At 39.6% G+C, this 18,154-nt stretch overlaps 1 protein-coding gene across 2 annotated transcripts in view; it reads right to left on the reverse strand.

Annotated features, from left to right (window-relative positions):
* The window catches only part of MEP1B (meprin A subunit beta), a 34,265-nt gene extending 22,490 nt beyond the window's left edge, over nt 1-11,775 (reverse strand). The window contains exons 1-5 of one of the 2 annotated variants that reach the window (XM_043444475.1): nt 11,622-11,775; nt 9,394-9,412; nt 8,510-8,554; nt 8,380-8,423; nt 3,283-3,361 (exon numbers count right to left, since the gene is read on the reverse strand). In XM_043444475.1, the coding sequence (XP_043300410.1) occupies nt 3,283-3,361; nt 8,380-8,423; nt 8,510-8,554; nt 9,394-9,412; nt 11,622-11,684 (250 nt within the window). In that variant the 5' untranslated portion in view covers nt 11,685-11,775. The remainder of the gene's footprint in view (nt 1-3,282; nt 3,362-8,379; nt 8,424-8,509; nt 8,555-9,393; nt 9,413-11,621) is intronic. The other variant, XM_043444476.1, reaches the window with a different exon arrangement.
* Between the last annotated feature and the right edge of the window lie 6,379 nt (nt 11,776-18,154).

Here is an 18,154-nt window from a genome sequence, read left to right on the forward strand (position 1 = left end):
GTATATATACATATAAGTGATTTTGAAACAAAAGTATTTTTAAACTTTTAATCAAAAGATTAAAACCAAAAATAAATATTTAAATAAGGAGAGGTTAGTAAAAGTACAAACTTTCAGCTATAAGATAAATAAGGCCCAAGGATCAAATGTAAAACTTGGTGTTATAGTTGATAGCACTGTATTGCACAATTGAAATTTGCTAAGAGAGTAGAACATAAATGTTCTCACAAACATGCACAAGAAAAATACGTGAGGTGATGGATGTGTTAGCTAACTCAACGGGGGAATCCTTTCACAATGTATACACATGTAAAATCACTACAATGTATACCAAGTATCTAACAATTTCATGTCAATTATACCTCAATAAAGCTGAAAAAAAATTTATATTTTAATAAAGTGTTTCAGATCCCCGTCAATTCCGAAAGTCAATGGACATCATTTTCTCCTCATGTTACACAACTCTTCATAGCTTCTAATTCTATGAATGACTGTTGTTTGGCTTTTTCTACCCTACTCTTGGCTTTTCATTTGTTTATGGCCAGTCTTGCCTTCTCAAAAACTTCTATCAGATCTTCCATCTATATCAATTCCAAAAAGTTGCTCTCCCAGGCTGAATTCCACTCTGCCATCTAACTCAATACAATCTTCCTGGGTCATCCAGAAAGATCCATTATCTATGGCGTATGTGTGATATGCAAGGTATCAGTGAAAAACTCATCCATACCCATGGCTTCAACCATCTCCCATACCCTTAGTAACTCCCTGTTAGATCTCTCTATCTTGAATGACCAGACCAGACACCAAGACATCATATGATGTCTCCACCACAGTGAGCCTGAAGCATTTCAAATTCTGCATGCCAAAAAGCAATTTCCACCATACTTCTCCATCTTACCCTCTTCAAGACATATTCCCTATTCTTGTTAAAGTCATTGCCATCCACCCAGTCACCTAAGAACGAATCCTGGGCACTAGCCCCTCTTTCCCTAGACCCACCTTCTTCTTGATCTCTCACAATCACCGAATCTAATTGCTTCCTAAGGTTCTCTTAGAATGATTCACTCTTGTCTATCATCACTGAGAGAGTCTTGGTTTAGAAATGTTTTAATCCTTCTCTGAATTTCTTCAACAGTCTAACTGATCTCCCTACTCTTTTTCTGCCCCACTGATAATACATCTTCTGGACTGCAACAAGAATGATAATGATCTCATTTCTGCACTAAAACCTTTGGTGGTTCCACATGACCCTTGGTATACACACCAAGTTCTTTAACACAGGAAAGACTCAAGGCTGGATTCTGCCTACCTGTTCAAATTCATTATCTCCCCACTATCAACCTAATTCTAACCAGTGATTTTCTCCTTTCCCCATGCCTTTGCACATAGTGATCTGTCTGCTTAGAGCATCCTTCGCTTGCTGTCAGTGGCTGCACTAGCCCACACAGTGGGCTTAGAAAGAAGCACCTCACTGTATACCAGAAACTAACACAATATTATAAATCAAACATACTTTAATTAAGAAAGGAAAGAAGGAAGAATGGAAAGAGGGAAGGAAGAAACAGGCATCAAATCTGAGCAGATACTGCCAGGACTGTCTTGGTAGGTGGATGAATAGCACTTTATTCAAAGAGATGAATGCCTGTTGATGAATATAATGCAAACTTAATTTCAGTCCCACTTGCCCCCCTCCCCAGGCACCCATGTGTGGAGTACAACTTGCACAAGCTTCACAGCAGCCTTACTGCACAGGGTCACTTGCCCCCTATTGTATATGCCTTTATATCTAGTTTGAGTTAAATGTCCTCCAATGGGCTCCCATAGCTCTTTGAACATATCAATCATAATATGTATTCCATTCTATATAATTAGCTTTTGATTTATAATTATCTCTACTGAAATGAGGCTTCCTAGGTTGTGCTAGTGAAAAAGAATCTGCCTACCAATGCAAGAGATGCAAAAGACACGAGTTCAACCTCTGGGTCAGAAAGATTCCCTGGAGTAGGAAAGAGCAACCCACTCCAGTATCTTGCCGCGAGAATTCCATGGACAGAGGAGCCTGTGGGCTACAGTCCTTGGGGTCGCAAAGAGTTGGACATGACTGAGCACACACACTGAAACGGATGATGTTAGCCGCTCAGTCATGTCCAACTCATTGTGACCCCATGGACTGTATAGCCCACCAGGCTCCTCTGTCCATGGGATTTTCCCAGCAAGAATAATGGAGTGGGTTGCCATTTCCTCCTCCAGGGGATCTTCTAGACCCAAGGATCCAACCCTGTCTCCAGCATCTCCTGTATACAGGTAGATTGTTTACCGCTAAGCCAACTGAGGAAGCCCAAATAAATGATACTTAAGTGAAAATTTCCCAAATGGCAGTTCCTAAACTGATGCTGGTCAGTGATATCATTTTTACTAATCCATGGGTAAAATGAGAATTTTGTTTAGTGTTTTCCATGACAATAAATTTCTAATACAGAAAACTTGCCCCTTCTTTTGGACTAGATTCTTCTGACTTTTTAGTATTAAAACATTATTTATTTTATAAAAAAAGGATGATTAAAAGAAAGTGGGTTCTTACTAAATTCCTGACTTGGCAAAATAAAATGTTAGTAAAATAATGACAGTTCCTAGAGTTTTGTTTGTTTGTTTGCTGCTTGTTTTTCAGTCATGAGTGAAGTCTGAACATAGATGAAGCCTCTCCTTTAAAATAAAGACTAGCTTCTGAATCTTTATGTTCCAACTGTCCAGTACAGAGTAGGCGCTCCGTAAACCTTGGCTGAATTAATCCCTTTACTGGTCAAAGTGAAAGCTGCTCAGTCACGTCCAACTCTTGCGACCCCATGGATTATACAGTCCATGGAATTCTCCAGGCCAGAATACTGGAGTGGGTAGCCGTTCCTTTCTCCAGGGGATCTTCCCAACCCAGGGATCAAACCGAGGTCTCCCACATTGAAGGCGGACTCTTTACCAGCTGAGCCACAAGGGAAGCCCTTTACTGGTCAAAACTCAGCAAATATTTCATACAAAATCATCTAGGTTCTGTTCATTCTTCATTTTGCTGATTTATTTTTACATAAGTGTATTTAGGCAGGCTACAATCCATGGGGTCACAAAGAGTCAAGCACAACTGATAATGCACACACACACACACACACACTTAGCCACACAAAGCAACAAACAAAATGCTTAATGGCCATGTGAGTCTTCCCTTGAAAATACCGTCATCCTATTCTGTTAGGAACATACGTTATTTGTGCACACTCCAAATTTCATACTAACCCAAGCTCTCATCTAGAACATATGGAATAGTATGAGGCCACCTATATCTTTCTCCAACGATGGCATTTCTTTCTTGTATCTGTCAAAAATAAGTGAGAAAGAAGTCATTGAAGGTATCAGTCAAAAACTATGAAACAAGCAATAGTTAACCCAGAAATAAAAGAAGTTTTAAGCTTTCCCAAGCAACCTAAGGGCTTCCCTGTAGCTCAGTGGTAAAGAATCTGCCTGCCAAAGCAGGAGACTCAGGTTCAATCCATAAGTCAGGAAGATCTCCTGGACAAGGGAATACCCACTCCAGTATTCTTGCCTGGAGAATTCCATGGACAGAGGAGGCTGGCGGGCTATAGTCATGAGGTCGCAAAAGAATCTAGACAGGACTTAGGAACTAAATAACAACAAGGCAACCTAAACAAACTGTCCGTGTGTGTATGCATGTACACATGTGTGTATACACCTACTTTTATCATATCATAACAAAAGTTTTAGGAAGAAATCACTAACTTCTCTTTTTTAATAAGGAGAATGGCAAGCATTAATATTTCCTTTAATCTTATTTCACTTCAATTATTCATATTTTTACATATCCTTTTAAGTGTTAGTGCAAGTTTATATGCCCAAAACATCAGAGTTTGGAGCAAAGAAATGTTTACTGCAGGGCCATGCAAGGAGACGAGTGGCTCAGGCCCCTCAAAACCCCTAACTCCCTGAAGGGTTTTGGCAAAGCATTTGTAAAAGCCAGATGAGTGAGAGGGAGGCACAGGATATGTGATCAGTTCATTCACAATTCTATGATTGCCTGATGGGAAATCATTAATTACTATCATTAACTTTGTTGATGAAGCTGAAGAAGGAACCATGCAAAATCATGTAAATAATGACTGATGTAAAACTGGGCTACAAATATGGTAGATTCATAGACTAGTTTCCTATACTAAAGATTTAAAAACATATAAGAAAGAAGTGATAGCAAAACTTCAATCATCTTGATCTCACAATATGAGAAAATGTTCCACATGAGCTATACCAAAGTTTTCAAAAAATTTTAAAATATTGAAATTTTTGGAATAGAAAACATAATATTTCATTAATGTATTCATCCAGTCAATGAAATGAACACTGTTCAAGAGAAAAGAGATCCATTGGTAACAAAAGTACCAATGTCTCCTCATTTCTCAGGCTCTAGTGGAGGAGACAAATGGCATGTAAGAAAAAAGTTTAAACAGGATCTATTTAATAGTAGCAGAGGAAATAAAAAGGGAGATTCGAACAAGAATAAAGGAATTGGGGGGAGTGCATTAGATAAAGTGGTCAGGACAGGACTCTTTGAAAGGATGACATGGAAGGTGAAATGAGAGTGATAAGAAAGAGCCAGACTTGAAAGTTTCCTTGGACATCACCTGAAGAACTATGGACGGAGGTTTGTGACATTGTACAGGAGGCAGAGATCAAGACCATCCCCAAGAAAAAGAAATGCAAGAAGGCAAAATGTTTATCTGAGGAGGCCTTACAAACAGCTATGAAAAGAAGAGAAGTGAAAGGCAAAGTAGAAAAGGAAAGATACACCCATATGAATGCAGAGTTCCAAAGAATAGCAAGGAGAGATAAGAAAGCCTTCCTCAGTGATCAATGCAAAGAAATAGAGGAAAACAATAGAATGGGAAAGACCAAAGATCTTTCCAAGAAAATTAGAGATACCAAGGGAATTTTTCATGCAAAGATGGGTACAATAAAGGACAGAAATGGTATGGACCTAACAGAAGCAGAAGATACTAAGAAGAGGTGGCAAGAATACACAGAAGAATTATACAAAAAAGATCTTCATGCCCCAGATGATCATGATGGTGTGATCACTCACCTAGAGCCAGACATCCTGGAATGTGAAGTCAAGTGGGCCTTAGGAAGCATCACCACGAACAAAGCTAGTGGAGGTAATGGAATTCCAGCTGAGCTATTTCAAATTCTAAAAGACGATGCTGTGAAAATGCTGGCATATTGAGTACAAATTTGGAAAACTCAGCAGTGGCCACAGGACTGGAAAAGGTCAGTTTTCATTCCAATCCCAAAGAAAGGCAATCCCAAAGAATGCTCAAACTACCACACAATTTGCACTCACAAGCTAGCAAAGTAATGCTCAAAATTCTTCAAGCCAGGCTTCAACAGTAGGTGAACCAAGAACTTCCAGATGTTCAAGCTGGATTTAGAAAAGGCAGAGGAACCAGAGATCAAATTGCCAACATCCATTGGGTCATTGAAAAAGTGAGAGAGTTCCAGAAAAACATCTACTTCTGCTTTATTGACTATGCCAAAGCCTTAGACTGTGTGGATCATAACAAACTGTGGAAAATTCTTTAAGAGATGGGAATACCAGACTGCCTGACCTACCTTCTGAGAAATCTGTATGCAGGTCAAGAAGCAACAGTTAGAACTGGACATGGAACAACAGACTGGTTCCAAATCAGGAAAGGAGTACGTCAAGGCTGTATATAGTCACGCTGCTTATTTAACTTACATGCAGAGTACATCATGTGAAATGCCAGGCTGGATGAAGCACAAGCTGGAATCAAGATTGCTGGGAGAAATATCAATAACCTCAGATATACAGATAACACCACCCTTATGGCAGAAAGTGAAGAGGAACTAAAAAGCCTCTTGATGAAAGTGAAAGAGGAGAGTGAAAAAGTTAGCTTAAAACTCAACATTCAGAAAACCACAATCATGGCATCTGGTCCCATCACTTCATGGCAAATGGATGGGGAAACAGTGGAAACAGTAGCTGACTTTATTTTTTGGGGCTCCAAAATCACTGCAGATATGACTGCAGCCATGAAATTAAAAGATGTTTGCTCCTTGGAAGAAAAGCTTTGGCCAACCTAGACAGCTTATTAAAAAGCAGAGACATTACTTTGCCAACAAAGGTCCATCTAGTGAAAGCTATGGTTTTTCCAGTGGTCATGTACGGATGTGAGAGTTGGACTATAAAGAAAGCTGAGCACTGAAGAATTGATACTTTTGAACTGTGATGTTGGAGAAGACTCTTGAGAGTCCCTTGGACTGCAAGGAGATCCAACCAGTCCACATAAAGGAAATCAGTCCTGAATAATCAATGGAAGGACTGATGCTGAAGCTGATACTCCAATACTTTGGCCACTTGATGCGACAAGTAGACTCATTTGAAAAGACCCTGATGCTGGGAAAGACTGAAGGCAGGAGGAGAAGGGGACAACAAAGGATGAGATGGTTGGATGGCATCACTGACTCAGTGGAGATGAATTTGAACAAACTCCGGGAGTTGGTGTTGGATAGGGAAGCCTGGTGAGCTGCAGTCCGTGGGGTTGCAAAGAGTCGGACATGACTGAGCGACTGAACTGAACTGAATTTGGAAAGATCATTCTAGACAAAGGAAACAGTCATTGTTCTACTCCAAGGTGGGTATATGCTTGGTATCTCTTGCATGTTTGAGGCCAGTGTGCTAATGAGATGAGATTAAAGAAGAGAGGAGATGGGAGGAAAGGTAGGCAGGAGTTAAATCATGCAAGGTCCTGGAGGCTGTGGGTCAATCTGGATATTATTCTAAATACAAGAGGAAGCCATTGAAGAGTCTCAAGGCGGGAAGTAAAAAGGTGGCATTGCTAATTTAAAAGATCACTTTGCTGTGGAGGACAGGGGACAGGGACAGAGTAGAAACGATTCTAGGAGATCTGCATTTGAAGTAGATAAATCGAAGAAAAGTGGATTCTTAGGAGTATAGATGCACTGGAGATAGAAATGTTAGAACTTAGTGAAGGAGAGGATGGCAAGGTGAAGAAAAGGGAAGAAGCAAAGGTGACTCCTGGATTTTTTACTTATTATTCAGTGGAGTGGGGAGAGGGAGTGGTGATGACTTTACCAAGAGGGAAAACTGGAGAGGGACAGCTTTCGTGGGAAATCAGAGTTGAATTGAGGACACATTATGTTGAGGTATCTCATAAATATTCCAATGGAACTGACGGATTAGCATCAGGATAGACCAGTCGGGAACTTGGGGGAAGGAATGAACCAGAGTTATACGTTTGGAGTCGTCAGCATAGAGGTGACATTTAAAGCCCTGACACAGGATCGGATCAAGAAGGGGAGAAGAGCAGACCAAGGACTAAACCTCAAACACTGTAGCTCTGTTTCTTGAGTTGAAGTTCATATGGGGGTTGAGGGATGTTTAAACATGATACCTGTGTTTATCTGTGTGCTATGATGGCGAAGTAAGAACCAGTACTCTTTATGAATATTTTAGGAGGATCTTTACGTGGCAACACTATTCTCAGCTGTCGGAGTAAAAATCACAAAATCTCTCTCTTATGATAATTAAATTATTAATGATATATTAATTATATTAATTATATTTATAATTATAATTAATTATAATTATGAATGATAAGTGATAATTAAATCATTAAATTTACCAATTCAATTTAATTTTGCTTCAACTAGCTTTAATCAGTGAGGTTCTATTTAAAAACAAAAATATCATGTGTGCTTATGTTCAGTCATGTCCAACTCTTTGTGACCCCATGCCCACCAGGCTCCTCTGTCCATGGGATTTCCCAGGCAAGAATACTGCAGTGGGTTGCCATGCCCACTTCGAGGGTGTCTTCCCAACCCAGGGATCAAACCCAGGTCTCCCACATTGCGGGCAGTTTCTTTACCATCTGAGCCACCGGGGAAGTTCATGAATACTGGAGAGGGTAGCCTATTCCTTCTCTAGGGGATCTTCCTGACCCACGAACTGAACAGGGGTCTCCCACATTGCAGACGGATTCTTTACCAGCTGAGTTACCAGGGAAGCATTGCAATAATGAAAATCACTTAGATCAGTAAGAGCAAAGCGTGCAAGATGAGTGACAGTCTTCAACCACAAAGAATCTGAGTAATGAATGATGAAGATACCATTATGTGAATCCCTTAGCACATAATGTATTCATTGACTAAATGTGTCAACTATGATCCTACATCCTTAGAGACAGTTGGGTTTAACAAAGTCCACACTGCCCCATCATTGTCAGGTACTTGATTTCAGCTTGCAGTGATTAATTGAAAGTTCTTCCTTACATTGTTTCAACTCACCTCATCAAGTATGATGTCTCCCTCAAAAAGATCCAGTCCCAGATCTAAGAAGGAAGATAAAAATTTTTGTTAGCAAATTGGATTCAAACTCCCCACTTAATAAAGAATGTAAAATTAAAAATCCACAAACCTTCATTGATATCAAATATATCCCGGTCAAGTCCATTATCTACATCTTTAACAAAAATAACAAAAACACATTGAATGTTGTGCTTATGAAAGAAGAAAATCTTTATCAACCACTGATTAGGAGTAAGCAAGTTTCTTTTGTCTCAGATAAGAGAGTACCATGCTCTGATTCAATATACATTGATTGATTGATTGATTGATTGATTGAGAACCTCCCTTGAGTCAGGCTTGGGGCTATGGAGTTTTGCATACATACGCTCTTGTTTTATCCATGTCCCTTAAATGACAACTTCAGGAATAAGAAATTGGTCACTCCATATAATATTAATTTGAAAGACTAGATTAGATGACTATATAGGAAGCAAATGTTTACACAAGGTAAACTTAGTTCAATCAATCCATATATGTATATTCCTTGCTAATAGTGTACCTTGGAGCTCTCAAGCAAAATTCCTAATCTATATTTGAATTATTCTAAAGTTTCAAAAGGTAGATAATATGGCCAAGTCTCTAAGTGTACAACTGAATAGGAAGGACATCAGGTTTATCTGATTTGGCACAAAGGTAGCAAAAATAACAATAGTAGACATTTATGGGATGCCAATATGTCAGTCACTATGTTGGACTTTCTTATACCATCATCTATTTTTTTTTTTTTTTTTTTGCTGAGTATGTGGAATCCCTGAGCAGAAACAATAAAATGTTCTTCAATAAATCAAAAGAAGCCAGTGCTTGATCAAAGTTCAGTGCAAGCATGCATTGTGCTTAGCATGAAGTGTGTCCTAATTTCTTCTGTTCTGTTGTTCTATTATTCACACGACCTTCTTTTTCTATGTGTGCTGTGCCCTGCTCAGTCCCATAGGGCAAAACTCAAAATAGACTCACCAAAGATTTCTGGAGTTGGCTGGGAAACAAACACATAAAAAAATGATATTATTATGATGTCTGTGACATAATAGTCTTATTGATTCCAATTTCCATCTAGCCATCTGTGGGGTTTTGTTTTTTCCTTAATATTATGGATTAGTTTCTGGCATGTATTCAAGAGAACTAAATCAGAGTCTAAGATAACTTTTTGACCCAAGGGTCTTCTCATTTCATATAAAAAATGAAACAGTCTGTTGTATGAATTTGAAGGGGTGAAGCAAGAAGCCAAGTTCTCAGATTCAAAAGAAGGCAGAACATGAGTCCTGCCCTCCAATAAGTGTTCACATTAAACATGACTTTCTAAAGAATTCATGGAGCTTCATTTGAAAAATCTAATGACTTATTCTAGGCATTAAAACATTATAATTTATAATGATGCTTTAAACAGAAAATTTTATTGAAGACCTCATTAACCATGGTTTAATGTCACATTTCACTCAAGACTTTGTCTTCAAAGTCAATACCAAATACTTCAGAAAAAAAAAAATCTATGGCTATACTTTGCACATGAAAACAACAAACTGAAAATAAATTCTCTACAAGTGACCAAATGAAGGGCTCCTCAGTGGCTCAACGGTAAAGAATTCACCAACAAAGGCAGGAGACACAGGAGACGCAGGTTTGATGCCGGGGTCGGGAAGATTCCTGGAGGAGGAAATGACAACCCACTCCAGTATTCTTGCCTGGAAAATCCCATGGACAGAGAAGCCTGGTGGGCTACAGTCCATGTGGTCGCAACGAGTGGGACACAACTGAAGCAAGTGGGCAGGTGCAGACTAAATGAAACCCAGACCACATACCCAGTGGAGAAAACTAAGTAAACCTGAGATTTCATAATGAAGTCCAGTTTAAAAAGCTCATGGACTTATAGACAGTAGGTCTGGCTTTTATTCCTGCTTCTACCAATTACCAGCAAGTCAGTTCACCTTCCTGGTACTCGGATACTTGGAGTATCTGTACAATGTGGTTAGTGCTGGCTTTCTGGGTATTATGACAGTTACATGATGTAATGTGAAACAATGTGACAAACTATAATAAAATGTCATACAAATGTAAGGGACAATTTTATTTAAATACAGATTACCTGTAGGTACTAGAATCTCCATGCTAGAATCAATTGGGGTATCTGGCAAGCAGTGAGGATAAACAGGTTGGATGGTGACCACGCTTTTTTATATTAATTAGTGTCTTGATTGTCTCACACCTTGGCCATACACAGGCACACCCTCACAGATGAATGCCAACACACCTCCCGAAAAAACATTACCAAGCATTCATTCATAATTACAGTTTTAATGAGTCTCCCATGGTATCTCTTGTTCTCACTGAGGTAGTTCTGTTCACAGAATATTAGCTCAACATAATAATTGTTATTTAAAAATCACAAATAAAGATTCTCCCCAGGCATCTGACACTTCATTAAAAACCTCAGTAATGGTTACCAGGGGGTGTTAGAGGGGGAGATAAGTTGGGAGATTGGGATTGACATGTACAAACCACTTATATAAAATAGGTAACTAATAAGGACCTACTGTATAGCACAGGGAACTCTACTCAATACTTTGTAATGGCCTATATGGAAAAAGAATCTTTAAAAAAAAGAAAGGAAAAGAGTGGATTATATGTATAACTGATTAACTTTGCTGCATACCTAAAACTAACACAACGTTGTAAATCACCTACACTCCAATAAAAATAATAAATAAAACCTCAAGTTGGTTTGTGGCACCAACTACCTGTCATTGTAGAAAGACTGGTCTAACCTGATGAAGAAGAAGATATTCCACGATACAAAACTTAAGTACTGGCTGTGCCCATGACATTCATTATTCACTCCGTCACATCTCACATTCCTATAACAGCAATACATATCACATTCCTTAGTAAAAACGGAATGATTTTCAAATTTCCATCTTATCGTAAGAAAACTTGTTACACAACAATGAAACTGCAGAGAAAACGTAATTTTATCTCATGTCCCTGACTTTTCCTCTGGGGCGTCTTCTTCTCACTCCCAGTACTCTGCCTGCCCCTGCTCACCAAAACAAACAAACAAACAAACAATATTTAATTTCATTAACATTTTGAAATTCCTTAAAAAACAAAAAACAGACAGGTTGTTCTTTAGTAATAAGTATCAACTATCCCCAGTTTTTCTAATTTTTTTCCCTATATTGTTTCCTTACCAAGCCAGAAACCAAGAGGAGGGCAGGAGAGCACAGAAACCAAGGCAGATACCAAGAATTCATGCTGTCACTTCCAGCTGAAAGCTGTGAACTATGAAATTCAGCGTAGCATTTACTTTTTAAAAGGCAAACATCATAAGGTATAGCCTTTGATCTTAATGATCCTTCTGGCAGGTCAGCCGACTGCCGTAGTAATACCTCCAATCAAAAAGTTAAAGTCCAAATCCGTAGCACAGCTCTGCAGAGCTCATTGGTTGTTTTTTTGTAGGTTTTTATTTCCCCTGTGTCAACATTCAATAGCCAAGCGCCTGACTGAGAACTGTTAACGAAATAAGTTCTCTAATGTGCAATACTGTGCCCCAAGATTATTAAGTGCCACTTGAGAACAATAATACCAAGTTAATTTCTAATCTCAATCTTTCAAATGTAAACATCTGTGAAGTTCTTTCTGCTTTTCTAGCCCTGAGCTGCTTTAATATATCTAGTTATGTCCATCACTGTTTGTTGTTCATTCATTTAATAAAAATGTATTGATTTGTAATACAAAATCCATTAATATCCTAGAAATTTGGCCTACTTGACATTCACATCTAAAGTAGCAAAACAGCAACACATGTCCCTCATGAATATTCCCATCAAACAAAGTCAAGAGAACACTGAAAAACCAATGTTTCCAACCCATCTCTCAGTTCTTGCTCATTTTTTCTTCTTGGGGTAATTTCTCTTTAGAGACAATCTGCTCTCTCATTTCACACAGTTTCACTCTCAGCTTAAGTGTGACGTAGGATAATACTTTTGAAATGTGAATTTTTCCCCCTCAGTATTTCCTTCATTCAAGACCGGGCTTTGCCGCATTCTGCGCTAGTAAAAAAAGATCGGAGGACTTCCCTGGTGGCTTAGTGGTAAAGAATCCACCTGCCAATGCAGGAGACATGGGTTCAATCCCTAGTCCAGGAAGATTCCATGTGCCACTGGGCAACTACACCCATGTGCCACAACTACTGAGTCCAAGGCCCTAGAGCCTGTGCTCTGCAACAAAAGAAGCCATCGCATGAGAAGCCTTGCATCACAGCTAGAGAGAAGCCTCCCTTGCTGCAACTAGAGAAAGCCCGTCAGCAACGATGACCTAGCACAACCATAAATAAATAAAGGATATGAAAAGACATGATGCATAGACAAAAGATTTACTTTGTGAAGGGAGGATTCTTTGTGAATATAAGCAATCAGCCCACCCTCTGAGAATAGGAAAAGAGTTAAAAGGGAAAGTTAAAGATGGTGGGGATGATCAATTTCTCATTTGTTCCTGGGGAACATGCAGATAGTTTGTGAGATCCAAAATCAAACACACCTATTTCCTGGTAAGAGATCCAAGGGAACAACAATGCTCTACAAAAGAAGTCATGTCTTCAGTGTGTGTGTCTGTTAGTCTCTCAGTTGTGTCCGGCTCTTTACAACCCCATGGACCATAGCCTGCCAGGCTCCTCTGTCCTTGAAATTCTCCAGGCAAGAATATTGGAGGGGTTGCCATTCCCTTCTCCAGGATATCTTCTCAACCTAGGGATAGAATTCGGGCCTCCTGCATTGTGGGCAGACTCCTTACTGTCTGAGCCACCAGTGGAGGAGAATAAATCCTCTGAGGCCAAGAGTGCCCAGAAGTAACAAAGAAAAGGACCAGGTCTGATGGGCCATGTGGATAGGAATGTCTCCACAGCAGACTGCACATAATGACAGCCAGCCCAGACAGACGGATGGAAGTTTCAGAGGATGCTTGTGAAGATAGATGACATCAGGAGCAGATGGGGCCTCGGCTGTTAAGTTTAGGCACAAGCCCCTTTCTTAGGGGTAAAAGAAATCTTGAATTTGCTACAATTAAATGTCTCCACTTGTATGGATAGGGACCCAAAATGATAACTTTGTTTACAAAAAACTAAAGGTATTTATTACACGTGTCTGTTTTGTGAGCCAAGACGTGAAGCTGAGACTCCTGACTGCATTCCATGTGTGTCGGGACAAGCAGTTCACATTTGAAGTTAGGGAACTAGAAGCAGGAAGAGAGGAGGCAGCATCCTAGGACTGATAGAGTCTGTTTTGAACCCTAATTATTAATACAACAAACGGACACAGCCTCACTACGAATCTCACAGAGTTGTAGAGGCACAGCTGAAATCCAACTATAATGTGTTTTGACTACAGTTAATGGATAGCTTTTACATTTCCTTCTTTCTGGGGTTGTCAGTGATACTCTTTAATGCAGAAATTATACTTGACCTGGTCTAACACACCTGCGGTTTTATCCTGCCCCCCAGGAAAATTTTTCAAGCTCATCTCAGAACCTGCAGTCAGATCCCGGGAAAACATCTGTCTCTGATTCTTGGTCCTCCCCTGGTCTTCCTTTCTCCCAGGTAGTATGGAAGGAACAGGGATTCATAAACAGGGAATCCTGTGCTTGAGATTCTCGGCCTTATGAATTGTTCTGAAAGCATCTTAAACCATCAGGAAATCATATTTCTCTTAGGAATGTAGTTCTATACATCCTCAGGGAATATGAGTTCATTCTAGACCTGAGAGTAGCAGACCATGAGTAAAGAACTTCCTAACAAGAAATAGCAGAGAGATTGCAACAAAGATCCAAAAGACTTTGTATCTTGCTTCTTGTGATACCTGTTTCCTTCACTTGATTTTCCTTTCAGAAAATTTTTTTTTTCAAAACAGACTCATAGATACAGAGAACAAACACACAGTTACCAGAGGAGACAGGGTGAGGGGAGTAAAGAAACAGATGAGAGAGATTAAGAAATACAGACTTCCACTTGCAAAATAAATGAGTCATTTGTATGAAGTGTACAGTTCAGGGAATACAGTCAGTATCTATGTCATATCTTTGGTGACAGATAGTGACTAGACATGTAGTGGTGAACATTTTGAAATGTATAAAAATACTGAATCACGATGTTGTACAACAGGAACTAACATAGTGTTGCAGGTCACAAACAAACACACACATTCATAGAAAACAAGATCAGATTTTCAGTTCCTAGAGGCAGGAGTGGGGGAGGGAAATTGGATGAATACAGTAACAAGGCACAGACTTCCAGTCATAAGATAAGTAAGATCCACTCACTTTCTGAGACGGTCAACATCCTGTCCATGGAATATGTACCTCTCTAGATGAACTTTCACTTAAAAAGAGATAATAAGCTCCTTCTCCAGTAAGCGGCCTGAGCTGATCCCTAAAAATGGTGCACTATTCACTTGACCCAGAAAACCCCACAAAATCATGCAAACCAAGAGGTTCAAATCTTCGTGTTCACTTTAAGAACACTCGTGAAACTGCCCAGGCCATAAAGGGTATGCATATCCGAAAAACCACCAAGTATCTGAAGGATGTCACTTTAAAGAAGTGATGTGTGCCATTCCGTCGTTACAGTGGTGGAGTTGGTAGGTGTGCACAGGCCAAACAGTGGGGCTGGACGTGAAAGGTTGTTGCTGAACGATAAGACGCCAGGATTCTTGGCCTCCAGAGGAGACAAATTCAATCCGTGGCCAGAGATGAGGCTGGATCGCTCAGAGCTTTTGTGTAATAAAGTTTTATTAAAGTATAAAGGACATAGAGAAAGCTTCTGACATAGGCATCAGAAGGGGGCAGAAAGAGTACCCCCCTTCTAGTCTTCAGCTGGATGTTATATAGTCACTCACAGTCTGTTAATGAAAAGAAAGGAATGTCTTAAAATCGGGAATGGCACCAGATAATTCATCCCCGGCCATAAACGATTGACTTGAATCTTGTAGAAGGGCAGATTACCAAACAAATAGTTTCGTTTACATAGATTAGGGGAACAATATCTGAGTAAGTAGGTTGGGCCATTTGGCGGAATTTACAGAGTCTGGGGTAAATTAACATATCTTAAGACAAACATTTCCATAAGAAAAAAAATGTATTGGTTAACTCAAGGTTTGAGAATAGTTAGCTTCAGCGGTGAAACCAGGTGTCATGGCAACACAGCATTTTAAGAGAAACCTCCTTTCAAATCTGTATGGAGAAGAAAAAAAAAATATCGCTAGTTTGTTTCTTCCTGTCGCTTAAGAGAGAGAAAAATGTCTGGCACTTGCAGCCTATTTCTTCCCTTTGGAGAACCCTGGCCTTCCTGCTTGTTACCCTCTCAGACGCAGGGTCGGTGGCCCAAATAGAGTGCTGAATTTTTACTGCACATGCTCAAAAATGCAGAGAGTAATGCTGAATTTAAGGGCTTAGATGTAGATTCTCTGGTCATTGAGCACATCCAAGTGAACAAAGCCCCCAAGATGCAGCACAGGACTGACAGAGCTCGCGGTCGGATCAACCCCTACATGAGCTCTCCCTGCCACATTGAGATGATCCTTACTGAAAAAGAACAGTGTTCCTAAACCAGAAGAGGAGGTTGCACAGAAGAAAAAGATATCCCAGAAGAAACTGAAAAAACAGAAACTTATGGCCTGGGAATAAATGCCACAGAAAATAAATGCAAATAAAAGTTAAAAAAAGAGAGAGAGAGATAATAAGTACGAGGGATATAATGTACAACTGGTAAATATAATTAACACTGCTGTATGCTATATATGGAAGTTATTAAGAGTAAATTCTAAGAGTTCTCATCACAAGGAAACTATTTTTTTTCTACTTCTTTAATTTTGAATTTACATGAGATGATGGATGCTCAGTAAACTTATTGTGATCATTGTTTCATGATGTAGGTAAGTCAAATTATTATATATGTCATCAAGACACCTTAAATTTACACAGTCCTGTATGTCAATTATATCTCAATAAAACTGGGTGAAAAAAGTTTTGTAAGTTATTTTATTAGTTTCCCAATATTAGACTTTTATGAAATCTTATAAGCACTTGTATAATGTATTGGGAAAGTACACAAATTTAAATTTAACTAAATGGATCTAGGAAAAACTAAAAGAATGGGGAGTGTGGTGATGATAGAAGTCCCTGGGCAGCTAGGGGACACAAATTCAGTAATGTCCCAGCCAAGTGAAGGGCAGAGAGCTCCTAAGACATCTGCATCCCCATATGTTGAGCAGACACAATCACATTTATCACACAGATCTTCTAAGCCCCTCCCCAAAATTACAATTTCTTACCCCATTTTCCAAAATCATGGTATGTTTCTGTATTATTCAGGATTCTCCAGAGAAGCAGAACAGATAGGATATATACATATAGATAGAGAAATTTATTTTAAGGAATTGGCTCATGTCATTGCAGAGGCTTGCCAGTCCAAAATCTGCAGAGTGGGCCAGCATGTTGGAGACCTAGAGAAAAGCTGATGTTGCAGATTTTAAAAAAGAAAAAGAAGTTCAAAAACAGTCTGCAGGCAGGATTTCCTCTTCTTCTGGGGACCTCTGTCTCTCATTGCTTCAGTCCTTCAGTGGATTAGATGAGGCCCACTCACAGTAGGAGCAAGTCATCTGCTACTCAAAGTCTACTAATTTAAATGTTAATATCACCTAAAATACTTTCACAGGGTCATTTATATCTGAGTTTGCAAATATCTGGACACTGTGGCCTAGCCCGGTTGACACATGAAATGAACCATCACAGTTTTGCTGCTCTTCTTTTATTTGCAGATGATCACCTGTTGACGAGATGGCTACTGGTCACACTAGAGGTGACTACTGTTGCCACTTAATACAAGTGTCTTGACTGTCAGCTATAACCCTGGCTGAAGACAAAGATGTTATTTATTATAGTTCATGAGGAGCACCAAGGACAATACAGTCACATCTTTGATGTTAGAGAAATATCAAAGGACAAAGAGTAATCTTTCAGATTTCAAGAAGCCAGTAGGCTGAGACCCTGAGGAACAATTCTGTTCTCGGGGAGACAGATGATCCTACTTCAAATCTCTGTACTTGTTTTATACTAAAAGGCAGCCCACAAAGAAAGAGTGGGGGATGGGGGTTGGAAATTGCTGTGGCAGAACGAGATAAACAGCTTCCTCCCACCACTACAAGAGGAGCACCAGGTAGCTTGTAAAGTTCTGCAACCCTAGTCTAGTTCAATTGGCTTGGTGTCATTAAGAATTCACCCCAAGCTCAAACAGGTCCACAGGAAGCATCCATTAACTCTGTGATGGAAATGGTCCCAACTGAGATGGCTCCAAGCTAATACCTGTACATCTACTTTCTGGGACTGTTCAAGAGGTTTAATGGCCTCAGGGAATTTCCTGGCAGTCCAATGGTTAAGAACTCTGCCTACCAGGGAGAAGGGTTGGGGGAAAGGATAATTAGGGAGTTTGAGATGGACATATATACACTGCTATATTTCAAGTAGATAACCAACAAGGACCTACATGTTCCCAAGAGGGAACTCTGCTCAATGTTACGTGGCAACCTGGATGGGAAGGGAATTTGGGGGAGAATAGATTCACATATATTATGACTGAGTTGCTCTGCTGTGAACCTAAGACTATCAGCTATACTCCAATATTAAATAAAAAGCTAAAAAAAAAGTTTAAAAAAACCACTCAGCCTTCCAATGCAGG

Source organism: Cervus canadensis, chromosome 23 (assembly GCF_019320065.1).
Source record: "Cervus canadensis isolate Bull #8, Minnesota chromosome 23, ASM1932006v1, whole genome shotgun sequence".
NCBI classification, from domain to species: domain Eukaryota; kingdom Metazoa; phylum Chordata; class Mammalia; order Artiodactyla; family Cervidae; genus Cervus; species Cervus canadensis.